Here is a 23028-nt window from a genome sequence, read left to right on the forward strand (position 1 = left end):
GAAAGAACCAAGATGCCCTTCAACGGACGAATGGATAAGGAAGATGTGGTCCATATACACTATGGAGTATTATGCCTCCATCAGAAAGGAGGAATACCCAACTTTTGTATCCACATGGACGGGACTGGAAGAGATTATGCTGAGTGAAGTAAGTCAAGCAGAGAGAGTCAATTATCATATGGTTTCACTTATTTGTGGAGCATAAGAAATAACACGGAGGACATGGGGAGATGGAGAGGAGAAGGGACTTGAGGGAAATTGGAGGGGAAGATGAACCATGAGAGGCTATGGACTCTGACAAACAATCTGAGGGTTTTGAAGGGACGGGGGGTGGGAGGTTGGGGGAGCCTGGTGGTGGGTATTATGGAGGGCACATGTCGCATGGAGCACTGGGTGTGGTGCATAAACAATGAATACTATTACACTGAAAAGAAATTAAATAAAAAAAAAAAAAGAAAAGAAAAAGAGTAAAGGCCCAAGAATAGCTAAGATACTCCTAAAGGAGATGAACAAGGGGAGAGGATTTTCCTATCAGATATAAAAGCTTTTACAAAGCAAAAGTAATTAAGTCAGTATAATATTTTTGCCAAGATAGAAGAATGGACTGATGGAACAAAACTGAGATCCCAGATACACACTCACATATTTATGGGTATTTGATATATGGTAGCGGCATCTTTCTAAGTAGTGAGGAAAAGAGAGACTACCCAATAAATTCTAGTGCAATTGATTATCACGTGTGGAAAAATTAATGTGGCTTAACTATACTCAGGTAACCGGGTACCACACTGTACCCAGTTCCAGATAGAATGAACATACATGGATGTCTGGGCGGCTCAGTCAGTTAAGGATCTGACTCTCGATTTTGGCTTAGGTCATGATCTCAGGGTCATGAGATGGAGCCCATGTTGAGCTCTGGGCTGGGTGTGGAGCCTGCTTAAGATTCTTTCTCCCTCTCACTCTACCCCTCTCCACTCACATTCTCTTTCCCTCTCAAAAAAAAAAAAAAAAAAAAAAAAAAGAAGAAGAAGAAGAAGGAAAGAAAGGAAGAAAGAAAAAAAAAGAACATAAATGTAAAGGGCAAAACTTTGAAACTTCTAGAAGATCTTTTTAACTTTAAGGGAGACAGATTCCTTAAATAAGTCACAAAACACAAATTGTAAAGAAATGATTGATAGCTTTGCTGGATTCAAATTAAGAGCTTCTTTTAAGAGATCATGAATAAAATGAATTGATAAAGTATAATCTATGAGAAGATATCTTGATAAAATAATAAAAGAATTTCTTGGGGCACCTAGGTGGCTCAGTTGATTAAGTGCCTGACTCTTGGTTTCAGCTCAGGTCATGATCTCATGGCTGTGAAATCAAGCCCTGTGTCAGCCTCTGTGCTCAGCCCTGGAGTCTGGTTGAGATTCTCTCCTTTTCCATTCACCTCCCCCTCAGCCCATCCCCCCTCTTACATACACGCACATGCTCTCTCTCTCTCTCTCTCTAATAAATTATTAAAATGTTTTTAAAAAATTAGGAAAATAAGGAACTTCTTAAAATTTTATTTTATTTTTTTAAAGATTTTATTCATTTATTTGATAGAGAGAGATCACAAGCAGGCAGAGAGGCCGACAGAGAGAGAGAGGAGGAAGCAGGCTCCCCACTGAGCAGAGAGCCCAATGTGGGGCTCGATCCCAAAACCCTGGGACCATGACCTGAGCTGAAGGCAGAGGCTTTAACCACTGAGCCACTCAGGTGCCCCAACTTCTTAAAATTTGAAACAGAAAACTTAAAGAACTCCTAAACAGTAATAAGAAAAAGACGAACAGGGCTCTTCGGTGGCTCAGTTGGTTAAACGTCTGCCCTTGGTTTGGGTCATGATCTCGGGGCTCTGGGATCGAGCCCTGCATCCGGCTCTCTGCTCATTGGGGAGTCTGCTTCTCCCTCTCTCACTTTCAAAAAAATACAATCTTAAAAAAAGACAACCTAACAGAAAAAATGGAAAAGTAGAAAAAAAAGAAGAAAATACACCTTTAAACCATGATAAGATGCTGTTTAATGCTCACTGAACTGGCAAAACTCGAAAAGCCTTGGCCAAGATGTATGTCAGTGGGAACTTTCATACATCACACATTAGAGTATTAACTGGTACAGTCACTTCATATAATGATTTGACATTTTTCTAGAAAAATCAAAGATGCACATTCTGAATACCCAGCAATCTTACTCAGTGTGTATACCAGAGAAACTTATTTATTTTTGTGCCAGCAGATGCATTCATTAATATTCATAGTAGCATTATTCAAAAATGAAATTTATTGAGATAAAATTTACATATAATAAAATACTCTCATTTTAAGTGTTTAGTTCAAGGTTTGACAAATGTTTACACCAATGTAATTAGCACCAAAATCAAGATATACAATCTTCCAACACCCCTCCCCACAAAGGTCCCTCTTTCTCCTCTGCGAAAGAATACTTCTCCCACTGTCAATATATCCTAGGATTTCATATAGATGGAATAATAAACTATGTAATCACTTATATCTGGTTTCCTTCCCTTTCATAACACACTTGAGATTCAGTTTGTACATGTTGTTGTTTGGATCAGTATTTTCTTGTGTTTTCTTTCTGAGTAGCATGCTATTATATAGATATGTCAGGAATTGCTTTAATTAAAAAAAATTATTTATTTGTGAGAGAGAGAGAACACATGCAAGAAAGCATGAACAGGGTGAGGGCCAGAAGGAGAGGGAGAAGCAGGCTCCCCACTGAGCAGGGAGCCCAAGGCAGGGCTTGATCCTCAGACCTCAGGATCATGACCTTAGCTGAAGACAGATGCTTAACCTACTGAGCCACCCAGGCTCCCCAGGAATTGCTTTAATATCCACTAGTTGTTGGGCTTTTGGATTGTTTCCAGTTCTTGGCTATTACAAATAAAAAAGCTGCTGTAAAAATTCATGTACAGGTATTTTGATTTTTCTTCTTAAGTTCTTAGTAGAATTATTGGGTCATATACTAAGCATATAGTTAACATATGAGAGATGTAAATCTGTTTTCCAAAGTGGTTGCTCTGTTTTTTGTTCCCACCAACAATGGATGAGGGCTATAGTTCATAGCAGCATTATTCATGTTGCAAAATAGCAAAAATAGAAACAACCCAAATGTTTACTGTCAGAATGAATAAATTGTATTATAGTCATTCAAAAGAATATCAGAGACAATAAAATTAACCATAGCTATATGTAGCAACACGACTAAAACATATTAAAAAAGGCAAGTTACAGATGAATACATAAAGTATATTCTCTATATACATGTACATATATACACACATGTCTAAAATGTGCTAAATGAAACAATGTTATTTAGGAAAATACACATTTTGCCAAGACTCTAAGATAAAACAAAGGAGTGATAAACACAAAATTCATGCCAGTGGTTAATCTCTGGGAAAGGATTATGTAGGAATAGGGAGGGATAGGGTGTTTCCAAAATATTGGTAATATTGATATTCTAAATCTGTATGATAGATACATGGTGTTTACTATTATTATTTTTTAAGAGTTTACTTGTTTACTTGAGAGAGAGAGCAAGAGGAAGAAAGTGAGAGAGAGAGAGAGAGAGAGAGAGAGAGAGAAGCAGACTCCTCACTGTGACCCCAGCCAAAGGCAGGCCCTCAACCAACTGAGCCACCCAGCCATCCCTATCTTTATTATTCGTTAACTGGCACCAACATTTTACAAACACTTATTGATGATAAAGTTTTATAACAAAAATTAAAAAAGAAATTAAAGATAGTTGTTTCTTTAGCCTTATTCTCTGGTTTTCTTAAAAAAAAAAAAAAAGATTGACTTGACCATTTGTCCTGTACTGTAATATATTTTCCTGATTCTATTTAGTATTCTATATACTTATGCTGAGAGATTGCAGTCATAGTACTGGAATAATTCTGGAATGCATTTCTATCTATGGGAGTAAGAATTTAGATGTCTGACTCCTAGCAATAAAAATGACAGTAATTAAACTCATATATCCTTGTTTATGGAGATGAGAATATAGCCCACCTGATAACAAAAATGATTGAATAGAATTCACTATTTCTTCAAATTATACAAGAGAAGGATATATCTTCTATTTATTTCCTTTCTGACTGAATTATTTAAAACCAAGGTTTAAAAACCATCATAAAATGACCTCGCAGTCAAATATAAAGGATATTTCTAATTCTAGAAAGCCTGGCTGGTCACTTATTGGATAAGAGGACTGTAATATATATAGCAAAAATTTTTCTTTCTCTCTATTTCCCTATCTTGGTTGTATCATAGGATTATAAGGTCAAGAAATAGAAAATTTTGTAAGATAAAAAATGCCAGTGGGTAAAATAGAAACATGGCAGGAAGTGTTTTTGTATGTTTTGGTAGTATAAAAAAACCAAAGGTTATAGAGTTCCATCAGATGGTACATTTCTATCTCCTTCCTGGGACCTTCTTACTGAGCATAGTTGTTTTAAAAGTTAATTACAATTTGGTCCCAACTTTGCTTATAAATATATTAAGACATAAAATTATAGATTTGAATAAAATACCATTTTCTCCCCTGAAAAACCTTTATAGCAACTCAAATATGAAATGTGTTTATAGCTGGAAATCATAAGTGAATTATTGCAGAAACAACTTCAAATGTAGAGGTTGGTAATAAGCCTCTACTTTTCTTAAATAATAAAAATATAATCATCAGCAATGAGACACTTACGGAATTACCATTAAAGTACAAATTCTGCAAATAAAAAATTCTTTAATATCAATCAATTGCCTGTTTTTTCTCTTAAGATTGAACTAAGTTCTATGAATAAGAGTAATCATTGTAAGAACTAAAGTGATTCTTTCATTGTGCTCCACATTATTTAGAAAAATTAAAAACAATTATTTTACCCTGTATGATTACACAAGAAATGGTAAAGAAAGCCACATAAAGGTACAGTTGAGCATGTGAGTTATTTTCTCATACTAGAAAATGACTGTCAGACTAGGGATACCTGAAAGAGGTTACCTATTCCTTAAATGATCATTACTGCTAAATAGAGATTCTTGATTTTTTATACAGTGAGCTTTAATTACTCGTGTGAATTGAACCACAGATAATCCTACCCTAAATGAAGTTTGAATTTTTAATTTTCATTTTGGAATACTGGTTTGAATGTTTTAAAGAAATTTATTTATTTATTTGAGAGAGGGAGAGCATGTGCATGAGTGGAGGGAGGGGCAGAGGGAGAGACTCTTCAAGCAGACTCTGTGCTGAGTGTGGAGCCCAAAGTGGGGCTTGATCCCATGACCTGTGAGATTGTGACCTGAGCCAAAACCAAGAGTCAGTCGCTTAACTGACTGAGCCACTCAGATGTCCCTATAGGTTTGAATTTTAAATAATATACACTTGTACAAATTTCAGAAGTGTTCTCATATGTACATACCACTTGATGCTACTATGAAGTTAGCAGGATCTAGAGTTACTGCCTCTATTTTGCTGATGAAAAAATGAGACTTAATGGAGATTAAGTTAATTATCCAAGTGTCTTGCCTAAGAACAGGTACAGCACTGGAGTCCTTGTCTTTTATTTTGAAGGTGGTGTTCTTCCTTTTGTATCCTCATTTCCATGTCTGATGTTTATCTTCAGACAAAAATAAAAATTATGATGTTACCCTGTTCAATTTCATCTTTGGAGGACCAGATAAGTTGAATAATGACTGCCCAAAGATATCCTGGGCTAAAGCCTGGAACTTGTACACGTTACCTTACAAGGAAAAAAGGTCTCTACAGGTGTGATTTACTTCAGGATCCTGAGATGGGGAAAGACTTCTGCATTACCCAGGTGGAACCTAAATCCACTTGTAAGTGTCCCGTCTAAGAGGCTTATAAGAGAGAGGCAGAGGGAGATGACACAGACAGAAGAGTAGAAGTCAGAGACACAGAAGAGAAGGTAACATTAACCAGAAAGAGATTGGCATGAGGTAGCCACAAGCCAAGGAATGCCAACAGCCACCAAAAGTTGGAAGAGGGTCAAGGAACAGAGGCTTCCCTGGAGCCTTCAAAGGGTTGGTGGTCATGCAAACATGTAGGTTTCAGACCAGTAAAATTGGTGTTGAACTTCTGGCCTCTAGAGCTTTCCCAGGAGATAATGGTTAAAATGTTAAGGGTTTCCAAGAATGTCTCTAGTTCTCTTCTATGAAAATTATCAGAGAATGTGTACAAATCTTTGAAAGAAATATTTAAATAAAGTAAATGTTGTTAATTCATATAAAAAACAGTTTTGTCACTGACAAGCTGAAATATACTGTATCCATCTAAGAAAAACTGGGAACTTACTGTGTATTTATTTGAATGACAAAACCTGAGAATTTCATAGTCAATTTCTTTTTCCTTTACAGGAAATGTATTGGAGCTCTCATGTCTGGAAGTATGTTTACAACCTAGTTTCAACTATTCACTCCGCTCTTTGAATTTTTCTTTTGTGACTTTTCTGAAACCAGTAAGAGAAACTCAGACTATTATGGGACTCTTTCTAAATCATTCCAGCTTTCAAAACTTCACGAGGATTTGCCAAGGCTTCACAAGTGAATTTAAAATATGCTCATGTTTGGCTTGTGAGTCCAAAAAAAGCATGGATTTTATTTTTCAGGAACAAACATCAAAAGGTAACTATAAAATGGTAATAAAGTTTATGAAGAATAAATTATCTTAGTCTGTTAAAAAAGGAATAATATATTCCAATTTAAAAGCCAATGGTATGACAACACTCAGCAAATGTGGCTTTTGATATGTGGCTTGTGATCTGTAGTGCTTTGGGTTATTACTTATTCTTGGTTTACTTTATCAAAAACTTTATCTACTTTTAAAATACATCACAATCGCCAAACTGTGGGAAGAGACAAGATGTCCTTCAACAGATGAATGGATAAAGAAGATGTGGTCCATATATACAATGGAATATTACACAGCCATCAGAAAGGATGAATACCCAACTTTTGTATCAACATGGACAGGACTGGAGGACATTATGCTGAGTGAAATAAGTCAAGCGGACGAGTCAATTATCATATGGTTTCACTTACTTGTGGAGCATAAGGAATAACATGGAGGACATTAGGAGAAGGAAAGGAAAAGTGAAGTGGGGTAAATCAGAGGGGGAGATGAACCATGAGAGATTGCGGACTCTGAGAAACAAACTCAGAGTTTTGGAGGGAGGAGGGTGAGGAGATGGGTGAGCCTGGTGATGGGTATTAAGGAGTGCACGTATTGCATGGAGCACTGGGTGTGGTGCAAAAACAATGAATCTTGGAACATTGAAAAAATAAAATAAAAAAATAATTAAAAATAAAATACATCAAAATGCCACCATAATTTATGTACCTTTGATCTCTAAAAGAGTATTTAGCAGGCTCTTTCCAAAGGTATTGAATTTTTAAAAATTAAAAAAGTAAAATCAAACTTGGATTTTCTAAGAAGTCATTGAATCCTTGACACATTTGTACCTTGTCTTGCCTAACATTTATCCACTGTGTATGAATTGTCTTTTTACATGTCTGTCTGCTTAATGTTGGAGACTTTCTGTGTTCACTATATTTCAGGTCTTAGCCTAATGCCTGACATTAAGTGCTCAATAAATATTTTTTAATGAATAAACAAATGAAGGATTAACTACATATTATGTATAATATCTAACTGAATCTTACATCTATTTTGAGATCAATATATATCATTTAATTGAATCAAATCAACTTGCATCACTGAAAAATTAAATAACTCATTTGTAGTCAGAAAATATACCAGTGGCCTCAGGCCCAAGCATCAGATTTATTATTTATACCTACTCGCTGAGATTGCTTCCTGTATCACCCCATACTGGCATCTTTCCCCATTCTTTTAGAATGGGAATGAGATTTCTTGGCATTGATTTTGAAAGAGGTATAAAAGATCTATCTTTTTCTGGGTTCTTACTTAAGTAACACTACCTATTGCGGGGTCTGGGTCAAGTTCACCAGAAAGCAAGTTGGGTAAATACCTTTATGGTGACAGAGAAGTAGAACTAGAAAAACCTATTAAGGCTTGGTAACTCACAGATACTACTTCTCTGCCTCCTTGAAATGTAGGACAGTGCACTGATAAATTATGCCCATTATTATGCCTGTGAAACACACTACCTTGAAACTTAATGGCTTAAAACAATGGCACCTTCCTCCTCCTTCTCCATCTTCTTCTCTGGTTGGCCAGGGATTCAGAATGGGCATAATGGGGATTTTTTTTGGCTTGGAGCATTATCATCTGTCCCACAAGTCATCCCAGAAATGTCTATATTTTCTTTGAGATGCTCCAATTTTATTTCAACCCTACAATCATCTGGTTTTCACAATCTTAAAAAAAAAATGTAAGCACTTTAATCATTATTTTTAGTGCAGGGAACTTCTTATTTCTACTTTTTTCTTGTAGAGGAAGGATGGTATTTAGTTTTGATGGGTGTGTGGTTTTTTTTTTTTTTACTATGTATTACTATTTTGCAAATAACATTTTCTTAATCTCTTTCTAGTTCTTATCATGAAAGGATCAACGGAAGTGAAGGCAAATGATGTTCGTTCACCTTGTCGACATTTTAACTTCTCTGTAGCTCCTACAGTTGATCCCTTGGATGAGTATAACATGACTTGTAATCTAATGACCCGCACGAGAAGGCCAGTAATCATTGAGGAAGATCCACTCAGGGAAAAGTCTATGAACCATACTTGTAGGACTATGGAATTCCTGAATAATTGTACTCACATTTCTCTGCATCTAGAAATGAATGTCAAAAGTAAGTATTTAAGGAAGGTAGAGGGAAAAGAGAATTGGATACAAAGTTAATAAAGGCTAACATGTTAACTTCTTTGAAAGTTAAATAGTTGAATAATTTTTTTCATGCAACAATATGACTAGAAAGAAGGCTAGTGCTTTTATCTGTTTATTTTTTCTTCCAAAATTTGCTTTTCCTGAGGTCTGGCTGTACTCAGAAGCAGAGAAGGCATCTGTGGGTTGTGATTTGAGGGGGCACTAGCAAGACCTCAGAGTAACTTCGGACATGCCTATTTGCTGTGCTTGAAACATCACTACCACACCCGGGTATTAAAGGGTGAAATTTATTTTAAAATATAAATAACCACGTACATTGCGAGGGGCTATTAAAATCATATTTTGAATTGACATATATCTTCTCCTAGAGTCGAGAACCAGGATTGAATGAAATGGGGTATTTGGTATAAAGCCATGGAGATAGGGTGCAGATGCGGCACTTTGGGTCTACCAGATAGCTCTGAGGGAAAGGTAGGTGTCCAAAAGATGAAAATCACACCTATCTAACTTCTAGAGCTTAATAGCTTTCTCAGCACCATCTTCTGAATTACCACAATTGATCCTTTCTACTAAGCTGTGTGCCCCCACTTTACCTATAAAATCTAGTTTGGAAGAGTATTTTATGATACACCCTACTGTATGCCAAGCAATGTGCTAGCATTAGGAACACAAAAATAGATGAATGTAAAACAATGGAGCAAGTGTATCCAGTCTAACAGGTGCGATGGTAGAGTTAGTTGCTGGGCTTTGCGATCTTCCAGACATAGGGAAGCCTTTCCTCTTGCCTCAGAATGCCTTTTTCAAAAAGCTTTAATTTTTTTAGAGGCAATTATTTAAAAAACATTATATTTTCAAGCAAACACAACTATAGAATACGTATGCATTTTTACATTTACAAATAGAAGGCTTCAAAAGAATTTCTCTCATGAGTCAGCCTTCAGTGCCCCTTAATGGCCTCTGTAGTTAGGGATTATTTCAGGGTGTGTGTATGTGAATCAGGCATGGGAGAGGATCTGAGAAGATCTGAACAGAGAGGTCCATTCCCTCAGGCTCAGGAGTGAGGTGGGAATGTAGACTTTGGAAGGATGGCATAGAGAAGACGACAGTGATGAAGTCTGAAAGATAAAGTGGTCTGGATTATAAATATTAAAATCATATTTATTTCCACATATCCACCTAATTGCTTTTTATGTTTTCTAAAACATAAAGGAAAAAGAAGCATTTCCATAATTATGATTTTCAGAGAGTATTTTTGTGTTCATGAAAAAAAATCCATACATGCCAGTCAAAGTGAAATAGTTATTAAGAACTTCCTTAGGTCCATAATTCAGAAAGATAACAGTGGTACACAAATACGTAGTCCTGTATTCTAGAAAATGTCCATCCATTTGCCATGTGTAGATTTAAAATTTGTTTATATTTTACTCTGCTGGGCAGAGACTAATTTGATCTCCTTTAAAAGCCCTCTCCACCTGGGTGTGAAAATAAATTTAGTCCAATCTGGTAAATTTACTCTGAAACAATCATTTAAATTGTCTCTTCAGATTGTTCTTTCAGATTCCTGTCTGTTGTCCCTTCCTCCTCTCCAAGATGACTGCCAGGATGGGTGGGGAGGTGAGAGGGGGGCAGCATAGCATGAGGGAACACACCCTCATCTGCATTTGCCCTGGTGCTTGGGTGGGTGTTCTGGCTGGCCTGACCCCAGTTGTGCACATTCTGCAATTGCTATACTGAGTTGGTGAATGCATGGGGCTTTTTTCATAGCTTGATCAGTGCCCAATGACATCTTGGTCATTGGGACCATCGTGGTTCTTGCTGGTGCTCTAAGTCTTCCATTCCAGTTAACTGACTGCATACTTCTAATTTGCTGAGCAAGGAAAAGAAGTTTGCAGCTGAAGAGCATGAGATGATTTGCGGAAGGCTGAGTGCTGCCATCCCAGGCAAACTTTACCTTTTCCGCCTTCTGCCTCTTTTCTAAATAAACGTTGGATGGCTATATAATGTACGTCTGCACATGGGGGTGGGTCCTGTGAAAGGAGGGACTCAGATCATGAACCTCACAAGGGCAATCATTCAAGGTTATAAACAAGTTACATATCCTCCTGACTTTGAGAAAGTGTTGTGTTTTGTGTGCAAGGAAGAGGGTACAAAGGGTGGCTGGAGAAGACAGTAGATAGTTATGTCTTGGACATGATGATGAGGTCACCTTCTGTTATGTCATTGATTCCTAGGTCTGCTGGCCACTGTATCTTTATGGGACCAAAGGAGACAGTGCTAAAATATTGCTGGATGGGACCTCCCCTTCCATGTGCCCACTGTCATTTGAATTAACTAGTTTTTACCTAGGGTAACTAACTGGATGTTGAATTAAGGTGTGCCCCTGATCTGATCCTTGCGGAACGGGGTTCTGATTATTCATGCGCCTTGGCCCCTTACATGCCTCAGTCCAGCCCTTCCTCTTTGTCATTTTCTTTCCTCTCCATCTTCCTTACACTCACTATCTCTTTTGTCAATTTGAGGACATAATTTTTGACTGTGTGGCCCAGGGCCACAGTTATTAATTACAAATGGCCCTGATTCTAGGACTTGGCTTGTTGAAGTCTTGGCTTAGGGATAGCAACCACGAGGAAACTAACACCAGCATAACCCGGAAGTGAAATCAATCCCAGAATCTTGGAATCAAAGGGATCCCTGGAAGCTCCCTGGTCAAATTTCTTCATTTAATACACTCACTTAACATATCAGGGAGGAAGTCAGGAGGATAAATGACTCTATAATAGGGATGGTTATATATGCAGCTTTTTAAGTTAAGGCCAGAGAATATAGTAGAACACAACCACCTCACCCCATGGCTTCTCTCTGTTGCATCACTTTATTGTATTCTTACAGTATTTTTTTCTTTGCAGATTTCACTTGTTCCATGAAGATCACTTGGTATGTTTTAGTTCTAGTTGTTTTCATATTTCTTCTCATCCTCACCCTCCACAAAATACTTGAAAGCCACAGAAGAATGTGGAAATGGCAGAGTAAGTATTGAGGAATAAATCCATTGTTTGCGGCAATCCAGTTCGGGTCTTCTCTATAGATGTACATTCTTTTAAAAGTTAAATTTGCCATTTATTGAGCACCTACTATGTGTCAGTGGCAGTTCTAGGTAAGCTGGGGAATATCGGCATGAGTAAGACACAGTGTTAGCATTCAAGGAGGTTCATGCATCTTTGTCTACTAGACAAGAGTGTAGGAGGGGAGGCAGGGGCAGGAGCTGACGGGGGCTGGAGGTTGAGTAGAGGCTTAGTGGAAGGGAAGGCAGAAGAGGGGGGAAGAACAGGTGATCAAGAATTTCAGAGTTGGAGATCTTGAGCAGAGTGGCTCTAAGTGATGCGTGGGAGTGGGAGTCGATCTTTAATAGGTGTAAGGGTGCTAGTAGATTTCTGGCTGAGCAGAGCTATAATGTGTAATTGGAAATCAGGCAATGAGGATGATATTAAGAATATTTAACAAGTATGACACCGGCATCCACCTATCAGGATGGACATTGACTTATGGCCCTAGTAGCATGTACCCATTAACATACCAACCCTTCTCGTGTGTAACCCACGCATATACTGGCTGAATATCAGGCCTGAGGGGGAGGGGAGGAAGGGAGGAAGGAGAAGGAGAGAGAATCTCAAGCAGGCTCCACACCCAGCACAGAGCCCCACGTGGAAATCCATCTCATGACCCTGAGATCATAACCTGAGCCAAAATCAAGAGTCAGACATTTAAGCAACTAAACCACCCAAGTGCCCCTGTTTCTGGTATTTCTGAGAGAAGTTTCATATCATGTGTTGCCATTGATACCTTCGTATATAAGGCTAGTATATAATAACATCATCAATATCGTATATTTGTAGAATAACCATTTGCAGAGCATTTTCACAAGTTTTTTTTCTTTTTTAACTAGATTATCCAAGTACTTAAACAGGGTGTGTATGATTATTTTTACTTATAGATAAAAAAAAAAACCCTGAACCTTAGAGAGATTAAGCGGTTTTTCCAAAGTTATATGGCTAACAAAAGGTCAGAGGCAGGGCATCTGGGTGGCTCAGTGGGTTAAAGCCTCTGCCTTTGGCTCAGGTCATGATCCCAGGGTCCTGGGATCGAGCCCCACATTGGGCTCCCTGCGGGGAGCCTGCTCCCCCCCGGTGCCCCCCCCCCCCCGCCTCTCTGCCTACTTGTGATCTCTGTCTGGCAAATAAACAAATAAAATCTTTAAAAAAAAAAAAAGGTCAGAGTCAAGACCGAGGTCTTTCTAATTTTAAAATTATATTATTTTTAAATAAACATGTTATTTGCAAATAGTGCACATTTTGAGTTTCTTAATCCATTTTTCTATATAATTGCATACTAGGAAATAGAGACAGAAGCCAGTTAGAGAAAGCATCTAGAAAGCAACAGTAGCAGAAAGCAGAACATTTTATGAACATTCAACCAAATGACAGGCTTGGTGGATTTTGAAGGCTTGCCTTCCAAATCCAAGTGTATAAAGTAATGAAACATGTCACACCATTTAGGACATTAAATATTATTAAATATTAAATATGCATTAAATATTCTGTACATCTCTATATAATAAGGTAAGTAATATAATATTCTATACATAAGAGCTGGTGCTTTGCGCTAGAGACAACATGATGGCATTTAGGGTAGTGGAGAAACCACTTGTTTTAGAAAGATTTCTGTGTTTGCTCATGGAAAATAACTTAATGAGGAAAGCCTTCAAAGTCTTGTTACTCCGGGAGCTGTCATGAATGACCCATTTTCCTTGGTAATCCTTTGAATCAACAGGGGGAATACATATTAAGAATGTGCTTGTTTATCATTTAAATATTTAATTTCTTTTCTTGGAATAGGTCATAAATACAAACCTACTTCTGCTCTCCTAAGAGGACAGGATTCCGAGAAACTGCGAACCTTGAACCTGCGGGTTATTTCCGGTGAGTTTTTGCGACGTGCCAACAGAGGACGGCTTTGGGACTCCCAGCCCTTCACCATCTCACTATAGACCCAAGATCGAATGATCTGAGCTCATTTAAATTAGCCTTGTATCTGGGAGAAAGGAGCTGTGGGCAAATGAAATCTAGTTTAATATGTCTTATTATCAGGAGACAGTTATGATCAAAACCAGCTCCTTAAATAATGGAAAGTTTGCCTAATTGGCAAGAAGAAATTCATGTGAGTAGGCAGAGGAGAGAAAGCAATAAGGAAGAAGACTTAGATTTATTTTTAAATGAGACAAGATACCATTATTCCTCAGAACCGCATGAAGTAATTGCAGAGTGGGCATGGCTTTTGCTGGAACTTTCGCTTAGCAGAGGGTGTCATTGTGTAAAGAGAACTTCTAATAGCCCCAATTAAAAAGTCCCCTGTCCTCTACCGAGAAACAGAAATGGAAGGAGGGAACCCTAATTAGAGCAGCTAAGGGAGCTGTTAACACAGACGCTGTGATTCGATCTCCTAATTTGCAAAGCCTCCTTCTGAATTCGAGCTGCCAGATCATATTAAAAACGAAGAGAGGGAGACTGGGACACGGGCAAAGTGCTCTTCTTCATCAGGGACATGTCATCTCCTCGACTGCGTGCAAACCGCGGCATGAGGAGTGACATTTCTGCAGCATCTTTTGTCCAACCGGTGAGCAGGCTCTTTCAGACTTGGGGAGAGGTTCAGATAAGGAGGCCTCAGGCTGGGGTCTAAAAGGTTCTCAAAAATGCAAGGACAGTGTGGACCAAGCCTGAGGCGCCCACCACATGCAGATCGCCATACCATTTCACTGGGAACTCTGTTCCCCAGGCTTTTCTTATCTATTTAAAAGAGCAGGGACACAGACTCCTAGCTTGAGGAAAAATTGGATTGAGTGCCCCTAAAGAACTCAATATTTAAAAAAGATTTTATTTATTTATTAGAGAGAGATTGAGAGAGAGGGCATGAGAGGGGAGAAGGTCAGAGGGAGAAGCAGGCTCCCTGCGGAGCCGGGAGCCTGATGTGGGACTCCATCCCAGAACTCCAGGATCATGACCTGAGCCGAAGGCAGTGTCTTAACCAACTGAGCCACCCAGGCATCCCAGAACTCAATTAAAAAAAAAAAAAAATCAGACTTTCTGTTCTCTGTGTTAGCAGTGTTCCCCTCTGGCTACTAATAAACAGTAGCTAAGGGAGTATATGATACCAGCTAAATGTGGGGGGGGGGGCATTGATGGAAGCTTTGTGCGGTCAGTGACGGTTTTGTTTGATTAATGACATTAAAATCAGAAGGTTGTTTCCAAGGCCAAAATTAATCTTTGGAGGGAGGAAATGGCATTTCCCCTCTTCTCCCCTCTTAGGCAGGACCAGGGCCTGACCATTCATGCACCGGGAATGGTTTAACCTAGTTCTGCTGAGCTTTTTCCATGGCCCCAGGACTCCTGGTCCTTGCTCTTTTCAAGTCATAATTGTGAGCACTGCAGCTTTGTCTGAGAAAAAGTCGATAGTCCCTCCATCAATTCATAGACTCAGGGGGATCACAAATTTAAAGTACTTGCTAACCACAAGACTAACCTCACGAGTTGTATTTCTGAGCCTCTGATTTTCATTCACCAGAGGAAACGGTCTCGGCCACCCGCTCCTTTTAATAGCTCTCACTAAAAATCCTCTGGCTTTATTACCAGGTATATAATATTAATGTTTAGAGCGAGCCAAGGGGTGGTGACCCTTTTTTTTAAAAAATCAAGAGTCCTTTCAAGGCTTAGCATCTTTGGGGGTGGGGTGGGGTGGGAAGAAGCAGAATCTTTCTTGTTATTTACGATCCTTTAACCTAAATGCAATTCCCCCCACCCTCGTATTATAACTTGCTCTTTCTGAGAGAGAAATGGGAAGGAAATAATGTCTCCCTCGAGTGCCGTTTTTAAGGCCTCTCTTTGTCATGATGGATTCTAGGCAGTGGTGAGAATGTAGGGGGAAAAAACATGCCAGTGTTGTTCTCTGTGGAGCAGGGACACAAGTACAAAATAACAGTTCGAGGGAGCAGTGACCACGGTCACGTTCGGCGGGGCAGCTCGCTGTTGTCTCAAGCTGTACGTTCCAGAAGGTCTTTCCGGTTGTTCATGTATGACAAAGGAAGTGTTTGCAGGGCACCTGGGTGGCTCAGTGGGTTAAAGCCTCTGCCTTTGCTCGGGTCATGATCCCAGGGTCCTGGGATCGAGCCCCGACTCGGGCTCTCTGCTTGGCAGGGAGCCTGCTTCCCCCTGCCTCTCCGCCTACTTGTGATCTCTGTCTGTCAAATAAATAAAATCTTAAAAAAAAAAAAAAAGGAAGTATTGGTGTACACATGGAGGTAGATAGATTCACAACCTCAAAAGGACGACAGAGAAATAAAGCGAGCTTGGCAAGCCCCTGGCCCCATGTCCTGGAGCACAGTGAACACGGGCAGAGGAAGGCATCTCTTGGCTGCAGAATGCCGTGTCACAAAGCGTCAAATCCCAAAGCCGTAATAGGTCTCCAGTATCTCCTTCCTTGCTTTGAGGCGTGATGGCTTCTGTTGCCTGTCTTGGTGTGAATCGACTTTACGTTTTATTCCATCGACTGTTATCTTCATGCAGGTGATGACTCTCTCACTCAGCTTTGGATCCTTGTCCTTGCCATTATACCTGGCTCGTAGTTTGTGCACAATAAAAGCTTATTAAATCACACAAAGCCTAAGAGGAAATGAGGGTAGAGTCAAAAAGAGCAGATGAGCAAGAAAGTTAGTTTGGGGTTTGGGAAAGAACCAGAGAGTGATGAATGGGATTGTAATCCGACTTCATTAAAGACTATGCAACTCTAGAGAATTGCCAAGGATGCCAAAGAATAGTGGAACATGTTGACCATCCTGAAGAAGAGATTTGGAGAGCTATGCAAACGTCCATTTGAAATGTATCTCTGGAAACAGTGTTTAAAAGGTTGGTTCATATCGGGACACCAAAGTCAGGGGCAGGAGCAGTGGACCAGGACCCTGATCACTGGATGCAAACCACAGAAATCAACTTGGCTGGTTTGGCCAAAAGGAAGCCTATTGGAAAACCAGTAGGTAACTAGAAACACCAGGGATGTTAAGCATTCAGAGGTTGGAAAATGAACACGAAAATGAAAAATCTTGGGGCGCCTGGGTGGCTCAGTGGGTTAAGTCTCTGCCTTCGGCTCAGGTCATGATCCCAGGGTCCTGAGATCGAGCCCCATATCAGGTTCTCTGCTCAGTGGGGAGCCTGCTTCCCCCCCACCCCCTGCACCTGCCTCTCTGCCTACTTGTGATCCTTCTCTGTCAAATAAATAAATAAAATCTTAAAAAAAAAGATTATAAAAAAAAGAAAATGAAAAATCTTGAAAACTTGAAATTCTTCAACCTTCAACGACTCAACCAAAATCAGTTGAACTCCCAACTCAGGGCCGGGCATCATGCTAAGCATTGATGTTGAGACAGTGGCCCGGACCAGCACGGTCTCTGCTTTCATGGAACTGGTGTCCTAGTTAAGGATATTCTACTCCACCCCATTGCCTTTGGAAAACGGAAACCTAATTAAATTATACGCATTCATTAAGTAACTTTCACGGACATTTTATTTCTTTTCACAAGAATCTCGCTTTTTTTCTGATGCTAAGAGACTTTCAGTGACTGACCCACAGCCAGTTCCTGGCAGAGTGGGGGTTCAAACTTAGTTCTGTCCAGCGGGCTTTCTGGCACACAGCTTACGGGCTGTGGTGAACTGGGGAGTTTACTTGTGGTGGTTCAAGCCACAGATCAAAACTCACCTTGTTCTTTTACAGTTAACACTAAATCGAGATGAAACATTTTCTCAATGCTCTGGAAGGTTGTAGGAGCTGCTGTGTGACAGTGTGAGTCACCCTCAGAGTAACATTTAGCAGTAGTGAAATGGTTTTTTTGTAGTTAATGTGGGTGGGTTCTTAGGGACCGTGAAGCAAGAGAAATGGATTTTTATTGTGAAAGAGAATTACTAAATGCCAAAAGGAAGTAGATGACCCAGTAATTTGCCTTACCCCAAAATATAACTAATGGCAAAGTAAAAATCGTAATTTGCGACATGTTTATGGCCAGCATAATAAAGACTAAGCTGGTTTCGATTTCCAACAGAAGCGAAGATAAATTACTCATGCCAGATGTCCCATGACCAAGCAAAGTAACATGGAAATTTAATTTTTACTTGCTTAACTATAATATTTATGACTCTTAGAGTACGGATTTGGGTTCATAAAACAGTAAAGGTTGGCGCCATCTGCTTGATTACAGAACAGAATGCAGAGGGTGACTCTCGGTGCAGGAAGAATTTCTTAAGTTGGAAGAATCTATAGGCAGAATAGGACGATTTATTCTAACTCATCCATTGAATGTGTTTATGAGCTAACTTTTTGTGCTAGGTCAGGAAAACTTGATGATAAAACACGTACAGATTGACATCTTCTCCCTGCCTGGACCAGCCTGCCTGCCTTTCCCCTCCCAGCCAACCTCCCCTCCTCCCACCCTGCCTTTGTTTAGTTCACCCCGAACCTCACTTCTGATCTTAGCTCGACTGACCCTTCTCAGGGAAATCCTATTGGACTTCCTAGACTAGGTCAAGTCCCCTTCTCACACATCCTCGTAAGACCACACACCTCTCTCTGTGCCGGTTGTCACTACTGTTTTATTATATATGTGTGTTGTTATTTTTTTATTTTTAAACTTTTTTATATTTAATTTTTTTTCCGTGCTCCAAAATCCATTGTCTATGCACCACAATGTGTGTTATTATTTGGTCGACATGGCTCCCATGAGCCACTTAGCTCCTTGAGATCAGGGCCTCTACCTGGTAATATTGATCACTGCCTCCCCAGCGCATAGCCTCGTGCCTTTGAGGGCACAGAACAGGTATCTAATAAATATTTGTGAAGTAAATACAACTTGACATTGACTATGTGGAAAGAATGGCCGCTGCTGTCTTACAAAGACCCTTCAAAACCCTTTTTCCCTCTAAATTATAACTTTTAAACCCTTCATCAGCTTCATTCCTTGGAGTGCTGAGGATCCCCGCAGTGTGAATGTGCTGGGAGCTGCAACAATGGCTTGGAATATTGGCGGCTGTCGGTTCTCCTTAGCTGTTAATTCTAGGTAATTTTGCAGTCATGTGCTTTCCCATCCTCATTTAATTTTCACACTGGCCAGATTGGGAACAGCTGAGCATTTTAGGATCACTGTTAACAATAACGGATGGCGCTCCCAACGTAGTAGAAAGTTGGCTCCTTGAATAATGGCAATCTATTTTAAGCTACCATAATTGGTTCTATTAGCCCCGAAAAGCAACTAGCTATCTTGGGCTTGCACAAAAGGGCCCAGGTTTTTGTGCCATGCAAAGGTCGGAATGATGCCTAGCAGTGTGGAAGTTCTGCATTCCTAGGGCAGTAAGAAGAAAGAAGACTGGAGGGTTTTTGGGAGCCAAATTAGAGAACTGAGTAAGAATCACCAAACCATCTGAAAACGTCCTTATCCATCTTGACTGCAGTAATCTGTGAAGATTAACGTGAATCCCTTCATTTCTGGAGTAGCTCTCGTAAGGAAAGCAAGTACTTTGTGGGCAACAGTGTAGACATTATCACCATTATCCCCGCGGAGTTGTGGCTCAACCTCCCCAAGTACAGGGAGAGGAAGGAAGGGCCGAGGTCCCCATTTCCGAGGCCAGCCAGCCATAGCCCAGCCCTGCTGAGTGCATACTTGGGTTCTCCCCAATTTCAAGCAGACTCCTCAAGCGGGGTTAAAAAGGAGCTTGGAAAAATGCTCTGTTTTGCACTTGATAGGGCTTTCTATTTTTTCAAAGTACATCAAAATACCCCTTAATTACCTCAGTTACCCTTACCTTTAGTTTCTTCCTTGTAGCTTCGAGGCAGCCCCAGAGCTTTGCTGAAGAGTTTTGCTGAGGTCACGAGGAAGTTTAGGTGTCGCTGCTGAACCTTTAAAGACCTAAAACCTCTAAAGATCTTTACAAGACCAGTGCTCTAACCCCTGAGCTATGGAGCCACCTCTAAAGATCTTTAAAGAGAGGCCAGGGCCCTGCTAGGGGAGGTGGCCTGGCCACTCCACCCACAAGGCAATACCAGGGTGACCTGTTGGTGACTAGACCCCACTTGCGGCCTTCCTTCAGGCCTGAGGGCTCAGGCTCCAGCAATGGTGGCTCACCAAAAAAAGATCCACTGTGTGATCCAGCTCACAAGACAGGTTTATAAGAGCGGAAAACAATACAGTTGAGAGAAAATATGGACCAAAACACTTCCAATAGCTAACACATGTGCCCTCTCTGCTTCGACAAAACCCTATGGGAAGTCAAATCACTGCCAAGGCCTGTTGGGGAGGTCTTAAAGACTTAAAGGTCTTAAAAGTCTTAAAGGCCAACACAGCTTGGAAAGCCTTCTTCCCCATTTTAGGGGTAGCCTGATTGGCTCACTTCACACAGCATTTTCCACACTTAATAGGCTTTGACCTGGGAACGATTTCTGAAGATAACTTTGCACGTTTCTGTCGTGATTATGAGTTGGTTGTATAGACCAACCCTCTGAGGCAATCTTCTTTGTCTTACCCCCAAATTCCTAGGTGGCACCCCAGAGTTGACCTTGTACTGCTTGTACCCATACACTTTTGTTGAGAAAAATGAGGCAGAAGAAATTAGATGGCATTCTTTCAGTCATTCAACATGTATTTTTACTTATTATGTGTCACGCTCTGAGGTTGGTTCTGGGGAATATAGTGTGCATGAAATACAGTCTTTGTACACAGGGAGGTGGACAAAGAAACAATTACAGCAAAATTGGGTAAATTCACCATGGGGGAAAGAGAGGTCACAGAGGATTACACGTAGTATGGATATCTAGCCCTGTTTACCACTTCCTCTTCTGTTTTCGTTTCTAGCAGTTTTGACTTTCCAATTCCATAACCAAGTAGAGCTGAGCAAGTAGTCTGGGAAATACAAATATAAAAAATTGATGGGGCAAATTCTCCAAGCAACCAAGAGATCCTGGCCAGAATGAGGAGGTTTTAGATGTATCTTCACTGTGGGAGATGCCTCTTTGACATGAAAATCATCAGGAACAAAGGGAAAAAAACACCTTCAAGTTTCCGTGACTCAGTGGGAATCAAGAATTACTTTGGAAGGATGAATTGAGGTTAGCTGCCAAATGTCATAGATATAAAACACTTTTGAACAGTGGTAGAGATACAAGAAGAAGAAGAAGAAGAAGAAGAAGAAGAAGAAGAAGAAGAAGAAGAAGAGGGAGAAGAAGAAGAAGAAGAAAAGAAAAAGAAATATCAGAGGGCAATCTGGACCATGTCATGGGCATTGTGACGGGAATTTATTCAAGGACACAAGTCATGGGGTTTTATTTTTAATCAAAGTTTCTACTGCTGGAAATTTATTTTGTTCACCAGATTCAGCCAGGTCAAAACTCATCCTGAGGTTCTTTTTAATTTTTTAGTCTCTTCTGAGGTTCCTGAAAGAAAGTCAAAGAAATGTTTCTTTCCAACCTTTGACAAATTCATGAATAGACTTCTGTGAAGTTTTAAAACATTCCTGACTGCTTCTGCTGCCTTAGCTAATGCTGGTGAATTAATATTATTTGAAACAAATTCTATTTCCCAGTGTAGAACTAGAAAACTATCCCACCCATCTAAGCTATTCTGAAGAAGGCATTAAAATGACATATATCCCACCTTTTTGCCTTTTTATCAATTTTTCAGAAGTTTTCCTATTAGCATATAAGTTACATGTCCTTGGATACTAGGAGAAGCAGAATATAATGTACCACTAGAGAGTTATTTTGGACTAGCCATCATTTTGACAGATAACAGCTTTCTGTAGTAAATTATGGTTATACCATATTATACAACATCAGCAAACCAAATGAATTAGCAAATGATGAGCAGTTTAGCTTTCTGACCAGAAGAGCACTGCTAATTTTCTTTGGTAATTATTTAATTTCGTGAATCGGTTCTTTTGATATTTTAGCTCTAAAAAGAACTGTCTCCAGATCTCAAATTCTGGACATGATAAGACACTTTGTCAAAAATTGTCTAAGCAATTATCTGCGTGGCTAGTTCATTCTGAAGGCTTAATGTGCATGAGAATGGACTGGGATGTCTATAGAATTTTACGCTCCTGGACCATTTTCAAGGGAGATTATAATTCAGTAGATTTGGGACAGGGTTCTAGAACCTACATTTTAAATTCAGCTTCTTATGTTGTGCAGTCCAAGGGTCCATTGATGGCTTTAATTGTTTTCTATTATTGTGTGACAAAGTACCACAAATTTCATGGCTGAAAATAACACACCTTTGTTATTTCAGTTTCTGTGAGCCAGAAAACTGAGCACAGCTTTGCCTCATCTCAGGGTCTCACAAGACTAAAGTCAAGATGCGAGCTGACCTGTGTTCTCATTTGGAGGCTACTCCTAAGCTCTTCTAGGTTGTTGGCAGAATTAATTGCTTTGAGGTTGTATCCTAAGGGCCCTGGCTTGCCCTCTGTCCACCAGAAGTTGACGCAGGCCCCAGGGGCCACCTATGGACTCCGGCTACCTGGCTTTTCCAGATAGTTTGTAGCTTGGCAGTTTGGTTCTTTGAAGCCCCACAGGAGATCCTCTCTAACATCTGGGAGGGCCCGGTCTTTTTTGTAAAGGCTTTTACCTCATTAGGTCGGGCATACCCTGAATGGTCTCTTTTTCATGACTCAACATCAACTGATTTGGAATGTTAAATACACCTGCGAAAATCTCATCTTTGCCATATAATGTAACCCAATCACAGGAAGGAAATCCCATTCATGGTCCTGCCCATGCTCAAGGGTTGGGGACTACAGGGAATATTCCACCAGGGTGTGAGAAGCTTGGAGGGAATGGGGAGCTCTCTGTGAGTTTTGCCTACTACACCCACCCTCCGAGAAGCACAGATTTAGAAGAATAAAAATCACAGGTTCCTAGGAACTTCCAGTGTGAGACGAATAAGGATGACAGAACTAGCCTCATAGATGTGATTTGTACTTACTGACAATAAGGTAAAAATAAAAAATGTTGAGGGGACCCAGCGCAATGGGACTGTGAGGAGGAAAGCAAGGAGACAAGAGCTTTTGTCTAGGTAGAGATTGG

At 40.0% G+C, this 23028-nt stretch overlaps 1 protein-coding gene across 1 annotated transcript in view; it reads left to right on the forward strand.

The window, feature by feature from the left end:
* The window catches only part of LOC111148919 (transmembrane protein 156), a 51055-nt gene that overhangs the window by 19919 nt on the left and 8108 nt on the right, over positions 1-23028 (forward strand). The window contains exons 2-5 of the mRNA XM_022505710.1: positions 6414-6680; positions 8570-8830; positions 11772-11891; positions 13758-13841. Coding sequence (XP_022361418.1) covers positions 6414-6680; positions 8570-8830; positions 11772-11891; positions 13758-13841 — 732 coding nt within the window. The remainder of the gene's footprint in view (positions 1-6413; positions 6681-8569; positions 8831-11771; positions 11892-13757; positions 13842-23028) is intronic.

Source organism: Enhydra lutris, unplaced genomic scaffold (assembly GCF_002288905.1).
Source record: "Enhydra lutris kenyoni isolate GAN:26980312 unplaced genomic scaffold, ASM228890v2 scaffoldscaffold21, whole genome shotgun sequence".
Classification (NCBI taxonomy): domain Eukaryota; kingdom Metazoa; phylum Chordata; class Mammalia; order Carnivora; family Mustelidae; genus Enhydra; species Enhydra lutris.